The following is a 16,421-nucleotide window of genomic DNA, read 5'->3' as shown; positions in this document are numbered from 1 at the left end:
AGTGACAGTCCCATCACACAGAGGAGCAGTAAGTCATCCTGGGCACATGACCTGTGTGGCATTTAGGCTGCCCCAAGAGCCCCGCTTTGGTGGCCACAGATCCTGGTCCCTCTCATTGGTTTGGTGTTGATACCCCAGGGTGGTAGGATCTCCTTGCTTATTGCTCCAGAGCAGGGGTTAGGCCCATGAGGGTGCAACTGTGTGTGAGACAGTGTCTCCAACCTGAGCAGGGCCTGGCACTAATGCTCAGTAAATACTTGTTGAGAGATGAGTGATCAGATGCAGTAAAGTCACCCATGGAATAATCTGATCATGTTACTCACCTCTCTCACCTCCTCAGTGGCTCCCTGATTCACTCAGAGTAATGCTGAAGGCCTTTCTGTGGCCTGCAAGGCCCTGCACATTCCAGATTCTTTACCCCCAACCCCATCTCCTGCATTCTCCCCTCCTTAATGCAGCTTCAACCACACTGGCCTCCTTAATGTTCTTCAAACACACCTCAGGGCCTTTGCACTTGCTGCTCCTTCTCCTTGGAGCCCTTGTGCCTCAGATATCAGCATGCCTCCCTCTCTCATTTTCTCGGGGCTCATCTAACTGTCATCTCCTCAGAAAGGCCCTCCTTCCCTGACCACCTCATCTAAAATATCATCCTGTCATTCTCTATCCTCTTATTCTCTTATTTTTCTTTGTGACTCTTATCACCACCAGAAATTACATTATTTACCTATTATGTGCTTACTGTGTTTCCCCTGTCCTATTTGTGTGTCTGTTGTAAGTTCCATGTGGAGACAGGGCCTATGTTTTGTTCATTGCTGCATCCTCAGTGCCTAGCATAGACCCTGGCACACAGTAGTTGCTCAGTACATTTTTTTGAACAAAAGGATGGAAGAAAGAGAGAGGAGAACCTGAACTCTGTCACACAGCAACATCTGTGCTATTTTTCACAGGAGAAAGGAAAACAAGGAACTTTAGTAAAAGAACCAAATTTACTTCAGTTTAAGGCAAATTCCACACAGAGACTGTCTTAGAGACAGGCACAGGACCAGACAGCATAGAAACACCACCATCATGCATGACAGGAAGGGAAGCAGCGTCTGGCAACAGACGGGGTGGGGCCTGGTCTCCACCCAGGAACGGGAGGTTCAGTGGGCTGAGGAGCCCCATGCGGCAGGAGGGACTGGCATGCATGACCATGTGGGTAAAGGCTGGGCAGCTGGGTGGGCCCAGGGATGAGATCATCTTTCTCACCTTTCCCACAGCAGGGGCAAGGGCTCAGGCTCAGATGCCAGAGCCCAAGGCTGAAGGACGAGGGTGGATTTAGGGTGATGGGATGGAACAGGGTGACCCTAAAACCAAGACGGCCTTAAGGGGTTGCACTGGTGAGGAGTGGGATGGGGGAAGCTGGGCGTGGGATGAATGTGGACTCTCAGGGTATCAGAGCTAAAGGTAAACCCAGGGCCATCTGGTCAACCCTCTTGCCTTACAGATGTGGAAACTGAGACCCAGAAAGTAGAAAGGACTTGTTCAGGTTCCCACAGCCGGCAATGGCTGGAGGCAGGACTTGAACCCAGGACTCCCATCCCCTATCCCCATAGGATAGAGGGGCAGTGTGGGAGTGCTGGAGCTGGGCTGCTTCTTGCCCAGGCCTCCAGGTGGGCAGCAGAAGATGGTGCCCCAAGGACCCTGGGCAGTCTCCGGGGAGAAAGGGGGATTCCTGGAGCCAGGAGCCAACTGTGGAGGTACCTACGGGCTCAGACCAGGGAGAGGCCTGTGGATCTGTGTTCTAGAACCAGAGTCATACTGGGCTTGAGAGGCACCAGAAACGACTCTGTGCCTGAAAAGTCTCCATTCCTTGCCCACCATGTGGCCTCCATCTACTATCACAGCATCCCCTTCATGGGTCTGTAGGACTCCCAATTCATGCAAGGGTCCCAAGGAGGGGTCACATGTTTAGGCACTCCTGCAAACCCAGCAGCCTCACAGGGTTCACCGGAAATGGGACAGGATAGATACTGGGTGGGGGTCAGGGGCCAGGTATAGGAGTAGACACCACAGGAGGAGGGGAGGGAGAAGGGGGCCTGGAGGTGGGAGGCTTAGCCCAGGCTTCAGGGTGATATAGGAGCAGACGGGACTACCCAGGTAATAGCTCAGGTGGGCTGAGCGGGACCCCAGTCGTCCTGATTAACATCTTCCTGGCTGGTCCAGAACCAGGTGTCAATGAAAGGAGAGAAGAGCAAGGGCCCAGATCCCCACCTCCACCACCCGTACCCCCAAACTCTAGGGGCTTGGGCAGTATGGGAAGGAGTCTCCAGAAGCCCCACCCCCTGTGGGCCTCCCAGGCACACGTGTTCCAAAGGCTGGGCAGGATGGTCTGTAGCTGGGTCTGGGTACCCCGCCTCCCTTTCTACTGGCCTAAGCCCCAGCCATCTGAGCAGACAAGGCTCAGATGTGCGTGTGCAGGGGTGAAGCAGGGGGCGTGCGGGTGGGGGACTGCGGGGGCGAGCGCTCTGGGGCCGCGGGCAGGGTGCGAGGGCGGATGCCCTGCGCCTTCATGTAGGACACCAGCTGGTCAGGAATCTCAGCCAGCACATCGCGGGCCAGGCGCGCCATGCTCAGCACGTGGTTGCCCGTGCGGTCCACATAGTCCCTGAAGGGCACAAACTGTCCAGTAGGGGAGGCAGGGTCAGGCGAGGTCTCCCTCTGGACACCAGTCCCCCAAATCTCCAGGTCTGGGATCCTGTCCCACTTCTCCCCAGCCTCTGCCCACTTCACTCAAGCCCTCGCCGTCATGGTGAATTCTCTGAGGGACTGTATCATAGTCCCTGTTCTGTCATTCACTCAACAAATAACTTACTGCACACCTATTCATGCCAGGAAACAATACACCACTGAACAAGATCCCTTCATCTCTGCAGTCTTGGCACCAAGCAGAGGCATTTAGCAGGCACTCAGGAAATGCTGAAGGAATCCCCTGGCTTCTGGAAAATGGGCCCTGCGGGTCTCCTCCCACCTCTCCTGCAGGGTGCTCTCTGTCTCTGCTTCTGCTCTTCCGTTTCTGGGCCAACACCTACAGTCGGGCCCCTCTGGCTTTGTCCCAGGAGGTGTCTGCCCCCCTTCCCAGTGCCTCAGGCTCACTCCTGCCTCCAGGCCTTTGCACACACAGGTCCCACCTCCCAGACTGCCCTTGCTCCAGTTTCTAGCTCCCTGTCTTTGGTCTCCACACCTGGAATGGGCCCTCCCCCTTAATTTTTTTAATGGGGGAGGGGGTGGTACGGAGAATGTTGGGTTTTTTATTCTGAATCTCCTAAGCACTAGGGACTCCGTGTGCAAGAGATTCACAAAGGATGTGCTTACTGACGTGCATTCTGAGGCTTGACTGGACTGGGATTCCCTGAGGACAAAGACCTGTCTGCTCGTTACATTTGCCATCCTACATGGAGACGTTGGTATTGATTCAATCAACCAAGCAACATTCGTTCTTGGAAAGGGCTGCAGCAACACTAAAGACACCTCCCCTCGCTTCATGGGGTTTGCCATCTCACTTAGGAAGGCAGCCCAGCAGAAAATAACAGAAGGCACAAGTAATCAGGCCTCTGTGCTCTACAGGAGACCCTGGAGGCCTGGGGCTTAGGGAGGGCATGGCAGAGCATTCCAGTCAGGGCAACACAGTGTTAGGGGTGAGTCTCAGACGTGGTAGAGGTGGGTCCAGCCCTAAGACTGACTCCTGTTTCCTTCTGTGTGGCCAAGCCATTCTAGGGCTCCCAGTGCCTCCTTCCAGGGCCCCTTTCCAGAGAAGCCCCTAGAAGGGGGAGTTAGGTCAGCCTGCCTAGAGGGGCTCTTGCATTTTCTGTGGGGCAGGCAGGGTCTGGGCTTCACCTGGACAATGTCCCGCTCGGCCAGCTTTCCCCGGGAGGAGATCCGCACGTCATCACCATCCAGCTCCACCATGGCTGTGGGGGGGGAGGGGCAAAGGCATGGGGTGGGGGGGACTAATTCGTGGGCACCTGGGCCTGGCAGGACAGAGACCGCCAGCCCAGACCCCCACGTTAGAGATGAGAAAACTGAGGCCAGGAGATAGGAGGAGCCCAATCACATGAGTCTCTGACTTCTAGCCCATGGTGCCACTCCCCCACCCTCCACAGGCTCCCAGGGTGGAGCAGGGAGGAGTGACTTGGGGCCTCCTCCCCACAGCCTTGGTGTGTGGGTGTGCGGTACACACCTTGACACACCCCTCCCTGTGCAAACAAACGCACACTCACACCCTGCCTGCTCATCCAGATAGCTGCACACACCCCAGTGTGAGCTCTCACTCTTTTGGGAGGGGACATTTCCAAGGGCCTGAAGCCTCTGGGGGGAACATCTAGAGGGGTGGGGACTCACCATCAAACTCTGCCTGGCCCACGCCGATGATGATGATAGACATGGGGAGTTTGGCAGCCTGGGAGACAACATGGGAGGTAGGCGGGGTGGTACCCAGCCGAGGCGCCAGTTACAAGAAACGGGAGATCACAGGTAAGGAAAGGAAGGGGTGAGTCAAAAGAAGAAAGGCAGGAGGACAGGGAGGAAATGGAAGAGAGAAGGATGGAGACACACAGAGAAACACAGAAAAGGGGGAGGAGGAAGGAGAGAGGATAGCCAAGGATACAGGGATACCAGAGAGGAAGAGGGGGTGGAGAGGGCAGGAGGGAGAGGGAGAAATGGGTCATAGGTTTGCTTCTGCAAGACACTCCTGTCCCCTCTTCTGTCTCTGGACCTCCGTCATGTGGGACAGCTTTTACGTGGGCCCAGAGGGAGGGCCAGCTGTGGCTGGGGCCCCTATATAGGGAGACGACCCGGTAGGGAGAGCCATGTTCCTGGGCCTCCCGCTCCTTGGACCTCCCTCCTCTTCTACCTGGCCAAGCCAGGCTGGGGTTTGAGGCAGCAGCCCTAGAGATGGGTTAATGAGGGCACCATGGGAGTCTGGATGGAGTGGACCATCCAGTGTGATGTGAAGAGGTAGGTAGAGAGCTCGCCAGCCAGATCCTTTATCAGCTGGAACACCCTCTACCCCCAAAACCCTACTGCTGGCCCTCTAGGCTCTACAGCAAGAAGCCAGGAGTGGTTCCAAAGAGGGCAGGGAGAGGAGAAGTCATGCCCCAAGGGTTTCCCTAAAGGAGGAGGGGAGGTGCACCCCCAGGTTTCCCCATGCTCCATCCCCATCCCTGCTCACATTGACGATAGCCTCCTTGGTCTGTGCCATGTCTGAAATGACCCCATCCGTGATGATGAGCAGCACCGAGTACTGGGAGCCGTCCTGCACCTCGGCCGCATTCCTGGGGCAGGGTGGGGTCAGAGGTCTGTCTGGTGGGACGCTGGGCGTGTCATCCCCCCAACACAAGGACCCTTAACACTAGTGGGGACAGCTCTTCGGTGGGAGGGGGTCTCTTTAGGGTCAGGCTTCCCTGAAAAGCAAATCAGTGGGAAGGGACACTCCCTCCCGCCTTCCCGGGAGGACAGTGGTAGAAGGAAGCACCTTGCAAGCTGTGGGGATGGTCCAGTGACCGCCACACTCACCTGGCCACATGGGTGACCACGGGGGCGAAGTTGGTCGGGCCGTAGAGCTGCACCGTGCGCAGGCTGTGGTGGTAGGCCTCCAGGATGCCATCGATGCCACAGCATGAGGGGTTCTCCTGGTTGCCGTTCTGGGGGCACAGAGGGCAAGGAGGCTGAGCCCAGGAAGGAAGGAGGGATGGGAAGGAGGAAAGCTGGGTGGTCTGTGGGGGCAGAGCCAGGGTTGGGGAGGTCAGCAGGCCTGGGCTCTCCTAGACTCTTCTCTGGTGGGGCTTCGGAGGCTCGGGGCAGGGGAGGGAGCACTCGGGGCCCACCGTGAAGGGCAGCACATGCTCTAGGTGAGCAGGGTCCAGACCTGCTCCTTGCCCTACTCCCTGTACCTGCTCAGACAGCATCCCCCTGACCCCCAGAGCCCTGGATGCCTAGGGAACCTCGGGCAAACCCACCACCCCCTAAAATGACTGCAGAGTCTGAGCTGCTCTGGAAGGGCCAGCAGCTGCTCCATCCTCCTGTGTCCTGTGCCCAGCACAGTGCCTGGCACCCTACGGGCATGGGAGGGACATTTGCTGTGAGTGATCCAGCAACCGACTGAGTGTCCCCAGCTCATGGGAGGGAGGGAAAGGAGGTGGCCTGAGGAGCCATCTCTACAGGGCCCCCATTTCAGACCAACCCAGGGAACTCCTGGAACTACCCACAGTTGTCCATACCCAACCCACAACCTTTTAGCCTCATTTCTGGGGCCTTGGGGAATAGTTCAGCCACATCCCCACTCCACCTCCACCTGGGTCTTGTTAGGAAAAGGAGGGCAGAGCCCACTGTGGACGGCTTCAGACTTGGAGGGGACGTGCTCGTGACTGAGGTGGGGAGTGGGTTTCTGGAAGCTCTGACACAAGCTCCCCTACATCCAGCAGGCAGCCTACCTCTGCAAAGACTGCACCTCAAGTCCCTAGGCGGGCAGGATGGGAATGCTCCCCACCCCAGGCCCGTCACCACACCCCCAGCCTGGTCAGCCCTCAGCCCTTTCTCCCAGGACCTCCTACCAGCGGGAACTCATGGGATACCCTGCCGTCAGGGGGTAGTTTGGCCCCAAAGCCAAGGGCGGGGAACATCTTGTCGCTGTCGTAGTGCTGGATGATCTCCCCGACGGCGGTCAGTGCAAGTGCGTAGGCGTTCAGCTGGTAGGGACTCATATAGTGCAGAGACGTGGACTGCGAGGGGTTCCCTGCAAGACAGGCCATGGGGACATTTGCCGGCCTGGACACTCCAAGTCACCAGGCTCAGAATGCGGTGTCCAAGGGAACCCTTTTCTTTCTCTCTTACCACACATTCAATCCTTTAGCAAATCATGGCTGCTAAACCCTCAGAATACATCCAGAATCCCACCTATACTTCTCCCCTCCTCCATGATACCACCCTCTTGCTCATAGGACTACAGCAGCCCAATCTCCGTCTTTCGACCCTTGTGTCCATACTCAGCATACCAGCCAGAGTGAGTCTACGTCAAAACTCAGGCAGCTAATCACACCTCTTCTCTGCTCAAAATGCCCCAGTGCTCCCGTCTCACCAGGAATTAAATCTGAAGTCCTTACAAGGGCCCACAAAACCCCACTTGATCTGGCCTGCGGTTACCCCTCTCCTCATCTTCTACCATCCTGTCACTCACTCAGTTCTGGTCTCTCACCGTTCCCACCTCAGGGCCTCGGCAAAGGCTGTTTCTTCTGCTCTGGGACGCTTTTCCACAGATGTGCACGTGGCTTGCTCCCTCACCTCTTGAGGTCTGCTGTGGTCTTCCCCGAGCAGCCTATTGAAAGTTACAGCCTCCTCCATACTCCCTATCCCTCTTCCTGACTTGTTTTTCTCCACAGCCCTTGTCACCACTAATATTGTCCATATTTTAGTTACTCGTTTATTAACAAGAGGCAGTACAGCACAGACAGTCAAGTATTAATCCTTTCTGCCTCCTACCAGCTGTGTGATCCTGCATAAGTTTCTTAACCACTCAGCCTCAGTCTCCTCATCTGTAGAATGGGGGTAATAACAGTCCCCACCTCACAGAACTGTTGTGAGGATTAAACAGATGTTATTATAACTCTCCTCACTGTTATGAATACTACGGCCCCTCCCAGCTCTGACATCCCACCACTCTGTGATGGGAGGGCCCGCAGCCATGAGGGGGGGTGTTTCTGACACACCTGTGGAATACGAGACCTGGGCATCTTCTGATTGGCACAAAAATGAGCATTGAGCACTGCTAATGGGGGTCCAGAGTCCAAGGAAGGTTGTGATGTTTCTAACAGTGTAAAGTTTGGCATTGATTGCTCCCGGCCACTTGGTCACAGCCCGACACTGGAGAATGTCAGAGGAGGAAGGAAGCCCGAGCAAGGGTGAGGATCGGAGCTCCTGGGCATTCCTGCCTCCCTGAGGACCACAAGGCTCAGTCTTGCCTCTGGCTCTCCCCTCCAGCTTGTGGGGTGAACTGCACAGGAGCTGTGCAATCTGATCCTGTGAGGAAATACCTCTGCTCCAGGGCTCTCCATGGGCCCAGAGAAGCTGTCCTATTGCCCTAAGGAGAGTGGGTATCCTCAAGGGCAAGGCTGTGGCTCAGGGTATGTAGGCCCAGAGGCCAGATTTGTTAGTGACCATGATCCAATCTGGGGGTACCTTCGCCACCTTGGCTGCATCTTTGGTCCTCTAGGCCTAAGTTCCTCCTCTGCGGTGAGGATGAGGCCAGAGGGTATGGGAGATCTGCTCCCAGCTAGGGCCAACTACCACAGCCCTGAAAAGCCCTCCCCTTTCCAGGCCCCCAGCCCCCATTCAGCTCCTCTGCCCATGCCCCCACTCACCATTGGAGGCTGTGAAATCGATGGCCACCGTGAAGTTGATCTGGGTCCTAGAAGAGGAAGAACAGCAGGAGAGTAACCTGGACAAAGGCAGGCCTGTACTGGACAGGGAGCGAGAAACCTGGCTTCCACCCCAGCCCCACTGCTTGTCAGGTATGTAGCCTTGGTGAAGTCACTCATCTCCAGTTCTGGAAAACCGGGATAGTATCATCAGCTACACCCTCCCCCAAAGGGCTGTTGTCAGCATCAAAAGAGTTAGGCAGTGTGACAGCTCTCTGAAGATGATTATGTTCTGCTGGGCACATGGCTGTGATTTCTTATTTCCTCTCCAAACCCTGCCCCTGAGTCCACCTGAGGCCAGTGAAGTAGGGTTTCCCTGTGTTCCTGGTGCAAATTTGGAGTCAGATTCAGGGTTAAAACTTATTTGGCAAAAAAGAAAGACAAAAAGGCATTGTGCATCTCCTGAGGGAAGAACAAATGAAGCTGTCTTGCCAAAAAACTGAACTGGAATCTAACTGAGCTTCCAGAACTATCTACTCGTTGTTTACAGGAAACGCAGGGGATAGAGGAATATGTTAAATGACACCATGGGGGATGCGGCCAGTAAAAGCCAGTCTGTGGGTCTGTGGGAAATTCTGTAGGAGCGCTACTGGAAGAGCACCCACGGACCAGCAGAATCAGGATCACCTGGGAATCTGTGAGGAGTCTCAGGCCCCCCGTGGACCTACTGAATCCAAATCCCTTGGTGCGGTGCAGGAATCTCTTTTAGCAAATCCTTCAGGTGCTTGGGGGAATCACAAGATGAAAAGATAATTAGGAATTCCCTGGCAGTCCAGTGATTAGGACTGGGCACTTTTACTGCCGTGGCAACTAATCCCGTGCGCCACAACTACTGAGCCTGTGCTCTAGAGCCCGTGAGCCACAACTACTGAAGCCCACACGCCTAGAGCCGTGCTCTGCAGCAAAGGGAAGCCACCACAATGAGAAGCCTGCGCACTGCAACAAAGAGTAGCCCCACTCGCCGCAACTAGAGAAAGGCCGCGCGCAGCAGCGGAGACCCAATGCAGCCAAAAATAAATAAATAAATTTATTTTTTTTAAAAAAAAGATGAGGCAGGGCTCACCTCACCTGCATTTAGAAGATGGTCCCTATCAGAAAGCACAGCCCTCTTTCCACTTCATCACAGCTGAGCTGCTGCTCAGGGACCCTTCAATCTCCAGGAAACGTGAAGGACATGGTTAGCAGGAGACCCCACCCAGGGTCTGCTGGCCAGAGACAGTCCTCCCCACACTCTTTCCCCCTCGTCCACTGCCTGGGGACAGAGCATTCAGTAGACTCCAAGCTCTGAGGGAGAAGGAGCCACAAGACGACAAGAGGTGGTTCTGGCCTGCAGGACTACAGCTGAGGGACATTGTTGGCCTGGCTCTTCCAAATAAAGGGTGAGGGGAGAGTCAGGCTTTTTTTTTACTCCTTAAGTAAAAACCCTGCTCTGGGTTCTGAAACAGTTCAGAGAAGGAAGGGACTGGATAGCAGCTACTTTTGTGGAAAAGGTACTCCTTGCAGGCTGCTTAGCAACTAGCTCCATCTCGGACTCTGACGTGGGGGCAGAGGAACCCACAGCCTTCCTCCTGGTCCAGGGTGGCGGGGGAGGGAGGCCAGGCAGGAGAGAATCCCTAGACAGAGGCCTCCAGCAGCTGCCTGCCTGGACACACACATCGGCCTCTCACTCAGGTGAGTGTGAAGACAGCAGAGGACGAAAGCCAGGGCTTGCCTCTGTGAGCTCCTTCTCAATGAGACAGCACCCAGCCCTTCAACTCATCCATCTCTATCACACCTCACCTGGGAGCTGCGAGGTGGGCTCATTACTATGGAAGAAATGTGGCATGTGGTGACGGAAAGAACCCTGCTACCGACTAAGTGCTGGGGCCTTGGACACGTCATGTAAAATGGAGATGATCATCTTCACCCAGCCCACTGTGTTCTGTAAATTGGGGGCACTATGCAAATGAGAAGGATAAACAGGATGAGGATTGTTTGAAAATTACCATGGAATATAAGGGGTGGTTGCTTAATAGATGGAGAGCAGATAGAGCAGTTTTGATGGGGGAAGGGAGCCAGGGCAGGGCCTGGAGAAGGCATGGAGGAGGGGCAGGAAAGCCTGTGGGTGACTGCAGGAAGGTCATGTGCTCAGGGGGTAGGAGGAGAGCTCGAGACCTGGGCGCTGCAGGCTCAAGGCAGCAGGGAACCTTGTCATGAGAAAGTAAGTGTGGCTTCCCAGGGCCTGACTTTTCCCTCTGCCCCAGAGAACCAGGCGGCCAAGAGCCCGCTTGGCTGGGATAAGCCTTTGGCAACCGCCCTGCCTGTCTCCTTTCCAGACAGGTGTAATCACTCACCTGGCTGCACCTGTGGGCTCGGCTACCCACACCCGGCCCTGGCACCTGTCCTGGCAGGGAGCGTGCTGGGTAGGACCTCACCTTGGAGTCAGGCTCTCTTTCCATGAGCTGTTGGCTGGAGCCACCAGGCTTCTCTGCCTGCCTGGATGCCGACCCTTCTGGTTCTTTCTGCTCCTTAAACTTGTGTTTGACCATCCCTGGCTCATTTCCCAGTTCCTCCTGCCCTTTGTAGGTCTCTAATGACACTGGGAAGGTTAATCACTGCCCACCCCCCACCAGAGAGACCATCGGTATCAGAAGCTCAGAGCAGGAAGGAACCTTAGAATTCACTTAATTCCAACTCTCTGTGCAGAGGAGACTGATGCCCAGGGAGGGAGAGTGATGTGCCCAAAGTAACCCAGCAAATTCAAGGCAAAGAGGGGCCTAGGGCCTGGGCCTCCTGCCTCCTAGACCGGGGCTCTTTCCACCTCCCTAAGCCCATTTCTCTTTGTCATGGAGTCCCTACCACCTGCAGGTCCCATCTCGGTACAGGGACCTCACGGGACCCAGGCTGGCCTCCGCGGCTCAGTAGTGCCCTCTGCAGCCACTCAGGATCAGGGGCATGCAGGGCTCTGCGTGAGTTGTCTGAGGGTCTGCTCAGAGCCCACGATCGCGGTCTTCGGCCATGGCCTTGAAGAGGCCAGGTGGGGCCAGAGCTGCTCATGTCGATGTGCGGGGCCCCTTCCCTCTCCCTGAGGCCGAAGAAACCAGGCTGCATCTCTTCTCACCCTCCTTTGATGTAGTCAAGAAATGTGCACTCTGACTCCACAGCAAAAGAAAGCAGTGTGACCTTGAAAACAAAAAGACGCTTGGTCAGCGGGGAGCACTAGGCAGAGGGAGAGCATTGCTGACAGCTATGGAGCACCCAGCACGCGCCAGCATTTGCCTGCTTCATTGCAAACAGTGCCCACAACAACTCTGTGAGGTACTATTATTATCTCCATTCTACAAGCAAGGAAACTGAGGCTCAAAGAAGAGATGCGGTGTGTCCAAGGACACTACCAGGACATGGCCGAGTGAGATGGGAACCCAGGTCCGTCTGGAGCCAGACCCTGTGCTCTTGACCTTGATGCCAACTGCATCTTTGGAAGGGCCCTGTCTCTGTCACTGGAGTACAGGGGCTCAAGCCAAGGAATCGAGTTTCCCCTGAGTGGACACGGGTGTGGAGTGTGGAGGGAGGGGGGGGGTCTTCCTGACATAGGACTAAGCTCTGTCAATGCTGACAAGCTCCATGCTTCCATGTTCCGCTGTTAATCCTGAAATGTGTCTCTTTGGTCTGCAATTGTTTTAAATCTTACTTGTCCCACCTCATCCCTCCAGCATCTTGATCTCTACCCTCTCAGACACAAGACCCTCTTGCTAAACAGCCTGTCCTTTCCCTGGAGGTAACTGAGCATCTGGGGCCCCCTCTCCCAAGCAGAGGTCTCTTGATCTATGCCCCTGGCAGTTCTCTGACAACAGCTTTCCAAAGACAGGTAGCTACCTGGCAGCTCTTTATGAAAATGATTTAGGATGGTGGAAACAAGTGAAAAGGTTGGCAGCTAAAATCAATTCAATGAGGGAAGATTGGGGCAGGGAACCTTTTACCTGTGTCAGACAACTCCACTCTAGGATTTGGGGTGGCCCCTCCTGGTACAGATTCAGTCATCTTTATCAACTCACTGGGAGGCCAGGTAGTGCCTCTGCTTGACAAAGGGGACCAGCCATTAGCCCGAATAATGGGAGGGTCTGTGAGTACTGAGCTGGGCCTTGGAGACCCCCACTCGCTGTGGTTACAGTGTTAGGCACCTGGATGGACAAAGCCTCCTTTCTCTAGGAATGGACTATGACAGTGGCCTCTACTCTGACTGTGGTCACTAGACTCCCTGGGAAGCTTTTAAAACATCTTGCAGCTGGAGTGAGGACCCCAAACCAATAATATGAGGATTTCTGGGATAGGGCTCCAGCCCTGGATTTTTTTTTTTTTTTTTTTTTTTTAGCTCCTCACATGAGTCTAACCTGCAGCCAGAGTTGAACCCTGCTCCAGGCACTGGGACGAAGTAATTGCCTAACTTGCCTGGCCATATGGATTGACCCAGGGACTTGGTACTCAAAGTACAGTCCCCGAACAACAGTATCAGAATCACCTTGATGCTGAGTAGAAACGCAGATTCTTGGCATTTTAACAAGATCCCCAGGAGACTCTGCACATAGTAAGTAAGGTATGAGAAGCACAAAATACAGATTTCTGGGGTCCAGCCTGGCTTTCCTAAAATAGAACCCCAGGGAACTGGCCTGGGCATCTGTATTTTAACAAGCATCCTGGACCCTGAGTGATTTTTTTATGGTAAAGATTAGGAAATACTGGAGCAAGGGAAAGTCAGGAGACCTCAGCCCAGTCCTGCTCTGTCGCTAACTCACTGTGTGACCTGAGACAAATCACATCTCCTCTCTGGGCCTCAGTCTCTTTATCTCTAAAGTAAGAAAGCTGGATGAGATCAGTGGTTTTCAACCTTTTTTTTTTTCAGCTGTACATCTAATATTTCTTAGCTGGGGAACGTGTTGCCTCTCCTAGGGGCATTTGGGAATGTGAGGGAGAGTTTTGGGGTCTCACAATGACTGGGGCTCTATTGCTAGCTATGGGCTGAGGCCAGGGGTGCTAAGCATCCCACCATGTATGGGGAAGTCCTGTGAGACAAAGAATTATTCTTCCCCAAATACTGATAGCATCCCCACTGAGAAACACTGCAGCTTCAGACAAAAAAACTATCACTCCAAGCCTGCGTGTGAAACAATTACAATCAGAGAAGCAGTGGTCAGCCCCCTCTGAAGGAGCAGAGTACTTTGCAGTTTACAGTCCTGCATCTCCCATGTGTCTGCCACAGCCACCCTGTGCATTAAGCAGGGGAGGGATGATGTATTAGCCCCATTTTACAGATGGAGAAAATAAGGTTCCTTGGAGGAACGCTGGAGTTCCCTGTCTGTGACCTCTTCTAGTCTGGAGTTGCAGTTGGCCTGACTCAAATGGCTACATCTGGCTGTATTAGGTGATGGGGCTGTGGCCCTCTAGAGTGGGAGGGACACGAAGGGTACAGACTTGGGTGCGTTTGCACTGCAAAGACATTGGTTTGTTCTATAAATGCACTGGTGGACTCCACCTCAGGGCCTTTGCACATGCTGATCCCTACAGCTAGAATTCTTTTTCCTCAATATCCTCAATACTTGCTCCTTCACCTTCTTTAAATCTCTGCTCAAATGTAACCTTCTCAGAGAAGCTGTCCTTGACTACTCTAAATAAAATAGTAGTTTCATCTCTTGCATTCCCTATCCATTTACCTCACCCTACTTCCTCCCACAGCAATCACAACCACCTGACACACACAGGTATTTGTGTGTATATTCGTGTTGTCTCCCCCCCACTAGACAATAAGCACCAGGAGGGCAGGGATTTGGGTCTTTCTTGTTCCCAGCTGTATCCCTCGTGTCTGGAAAGGCACCTGGCACATGGTAGCACACAGTAAATATTTGTTGAAGAAAGGCACGAATGTCCTGAAGATCAGCCCCCAGAAGCCACTGGGCCGGTATAATCCCAGCATGGTCATGGTTAAGCAGGGGTACAGCCCACAACAGCTGCAAGCTCTGAATTTAATTGTTGTGCTCACTGCCATGTCTACCACCTTCTAGCTCTGTGACCTTGGTTGAGTCACTTCCCTGCCTGCAGCCTTGGTTTCCGCTTTCATGATGAGGTGATGATAATGTCTGCCTCTTAAGGAAACAACCTGTGAAAAGCACCTAAATGGGGAATTTCCCAGAGGGCCCAATAAATGCGACTCTTTTTCCTCTTCCTTCCACAGGAAGTCCCCGTGGTAGTTTCTCTCTGGGATTTCTCATTCTGTATCACAGGGCCTGATGTGTCTCTTACACATCTACCTCGTGTTGCTCCATCGGCCCCATCCCTCCCCACCCCTAACCCTCCAGGTCTCGTTCCCACACCCCGCAGGAGCACACACAGACACACATGACTCCTGCCACCAGACCTAGCTCGGGATGTCTACACCCATGGCAGAAAGGGGGTGGCTACTCACTGTGCCAGAATTCACATATTTCTTTTTCTTCATTTTCTTTTTCGGGTTTACCACCTGCAGAAAAAAACGGTGACCAGGTAAGGAGCGTTTCCAAGCAGTCAGGGCTGGGCGTGGCCCTGAAGGCAGGAGAGAGGGAGGAGTCGTGGGTGACTAGGTAGACACAGAAGGAAGAACGAACTGGATTTCGGGCACAGGTGGGAAGTGCAGGTGGGAGGCTAGCAGGCTGTGCAGGTGGAAACTGAGAGCCTGGGGAGAGAAGCCCAGAACAACCTTGGAGCCACCACAGGCATGAAAGTCACCCAGATGACATGGTGCTCACTGACATTCACGGGACGACAGCTTGCTAGGCAGCCTGTCGAAATGAGGGCACACTGCAGCCCCAAGACTACACTGCGCCTCAGTTTCCCAACCTGTTCTATGAGGGTGTGGAACTTTTAGAATTTACCGGATCTCGAACTTTTACCCCAAAGTAGCCCTCCCAGTGGAGGAGAATGAACACGGACTCCTGGGGGCCTGGGCATCGCCGAAAAATCTGGCCACAAGCACATTTCTTTGAAGTCTGCTCTGTTATCTTTAAATCTGCCTGTATGCCACATTTCCACTCTCTAATTATAACTGTTTTAATATTAAAGCACTGTTTTGTTCTCAGATCTTCTGTGAAGCGGGCACTGAGAAAGCATCCTGTTTGTTCTGAGGTTTCATGCATAACCTGGCACACAGCCCCTCCCCCATCCCACCCCCACCCCACCCCACCAGCCTCTCCAGCCCTAAGCGGCTGCACCCCCTAGGGGCCAGTCTAGCAACCTCCCAACTCCTGAGCTGGAGTTCTAAGCCTCCTCCTCTCCCTCTCCTCACATCCCCAGGGTCTCCAGGGCAGGTGTGGGGTCTGCCCTCCTGTGCAAGGGGCACTGAGGGGCTCCCAGGACCAGCAGCTGTGCTGGCTCTGGATACAGTGGTAAGACATTGCCCCCATTCCTGAGGACATCGTGGTCTTTGAGGGGGCAAGAAGTATGATAAACAGGTAATAGGTATGGGAGTGGGGTGGGGGGTAGAGCAGGAGCACCAAGGAGAGGCATCCACTTCAGACCCTGGGGTAGAGTGGGTGTGCAGGTGGGGGCTTCCTGAGGCAAGAACAGCAAAGGGAACCCCAAGGGAGGCACAAGCACAAATGAAGCCACGGAGACTGAGACAGCATGGAGGTTCAGAGAGCCTCAGATGGCATGATGGGGCTGAGAGTGGGGATGGGTAGAGGGGAGCGGACAGCGCTAGACCGCAGGGGCTCCTAGAGCTGTGATGTATACGGCTGCTTACACACGCCCTCCCCCGCCCCCCCAGTTGCACATAGACTGCGGGTCACTGGGGCATGGCACCCGTGTGAAGGAGTTTGGACTCCCCTTGTAGGTAAAGATCCCTTTAGGATCTCAGCTGGTGTGGAGTCTCCCCCCTCCCCTGTGCGAACCAGGCAGAGGCAGTGGGTGACATGCACAGTCGGGGGTTAAGCAGGGCAGCAATGTGGTCAATTACAATTTTGGAGG

The 16,421-nt window shown here is 54.5% G+C and overlaps 1 protein-coding gene across 6 annotated transcripts in view; it reads right to left on the bottom strand.

Moving 5' to 3' along the window:
* The window catches only part of CPNE5 (copine 5), a 101,558-nt gene that overhangs the window by 9,914 nt on the left and 75,223 nt on the right, over positions 1-16,421 (bottom strand). For 3 of the 6 annotated variants that reach the window (XM_067753150.1, XM_067753151.1, XM_067753152.1), the window contains 9 exons: positions 14,887-14,940; positions 11,551-11,612; positions 8,394-8,440; positions 6,591-6,772; positions 5,554-5,681; positions 5,210-5,312; positions 4,381-4,438; positions 3,877-3,950; positions 968-2,661 (listed from right to left, as the gene is read on the bottom strand). In XM_067753150.1, the coding sequence (XP_067609251.1) occupies positions 2,443-2,661; positions 3,877-3,950; positions 4,381-4,438; positions 5,210-5,312; positions 5,554-5,681; positions 6,591-6,772; positions 8,394-8,440; positions 11,551-11,612; positions 14,887-14,940 (927 nt within the window). In that variant the 3' untranslated portion in view covers positions 968-2,442. The other 3 variants (XM_067753155.1, XR_010946853.1, XM_067753153.1) reach the window with 3 other exon arrangements.

This window comes from Pseudorca crassidens, chromosome 10, assembly GCF_039906515.1.
Source record: "Pseudorca crassidens isolate mPseCra1 chromosome 10, mPseCra1.hap1, whole genome shotgun sequence".
NCBI classification, from domain to species: Eukaryota; Metazoa; Chordata; class Mammalia; order Artiodactyla; family Delphinidae; genus Pseudorca; species Pseudorca crassidens.
Note: the sequence above shows the minus strand (reverse complement) of the source record. Positions and strands in the feature narration are given on the sequence as shown.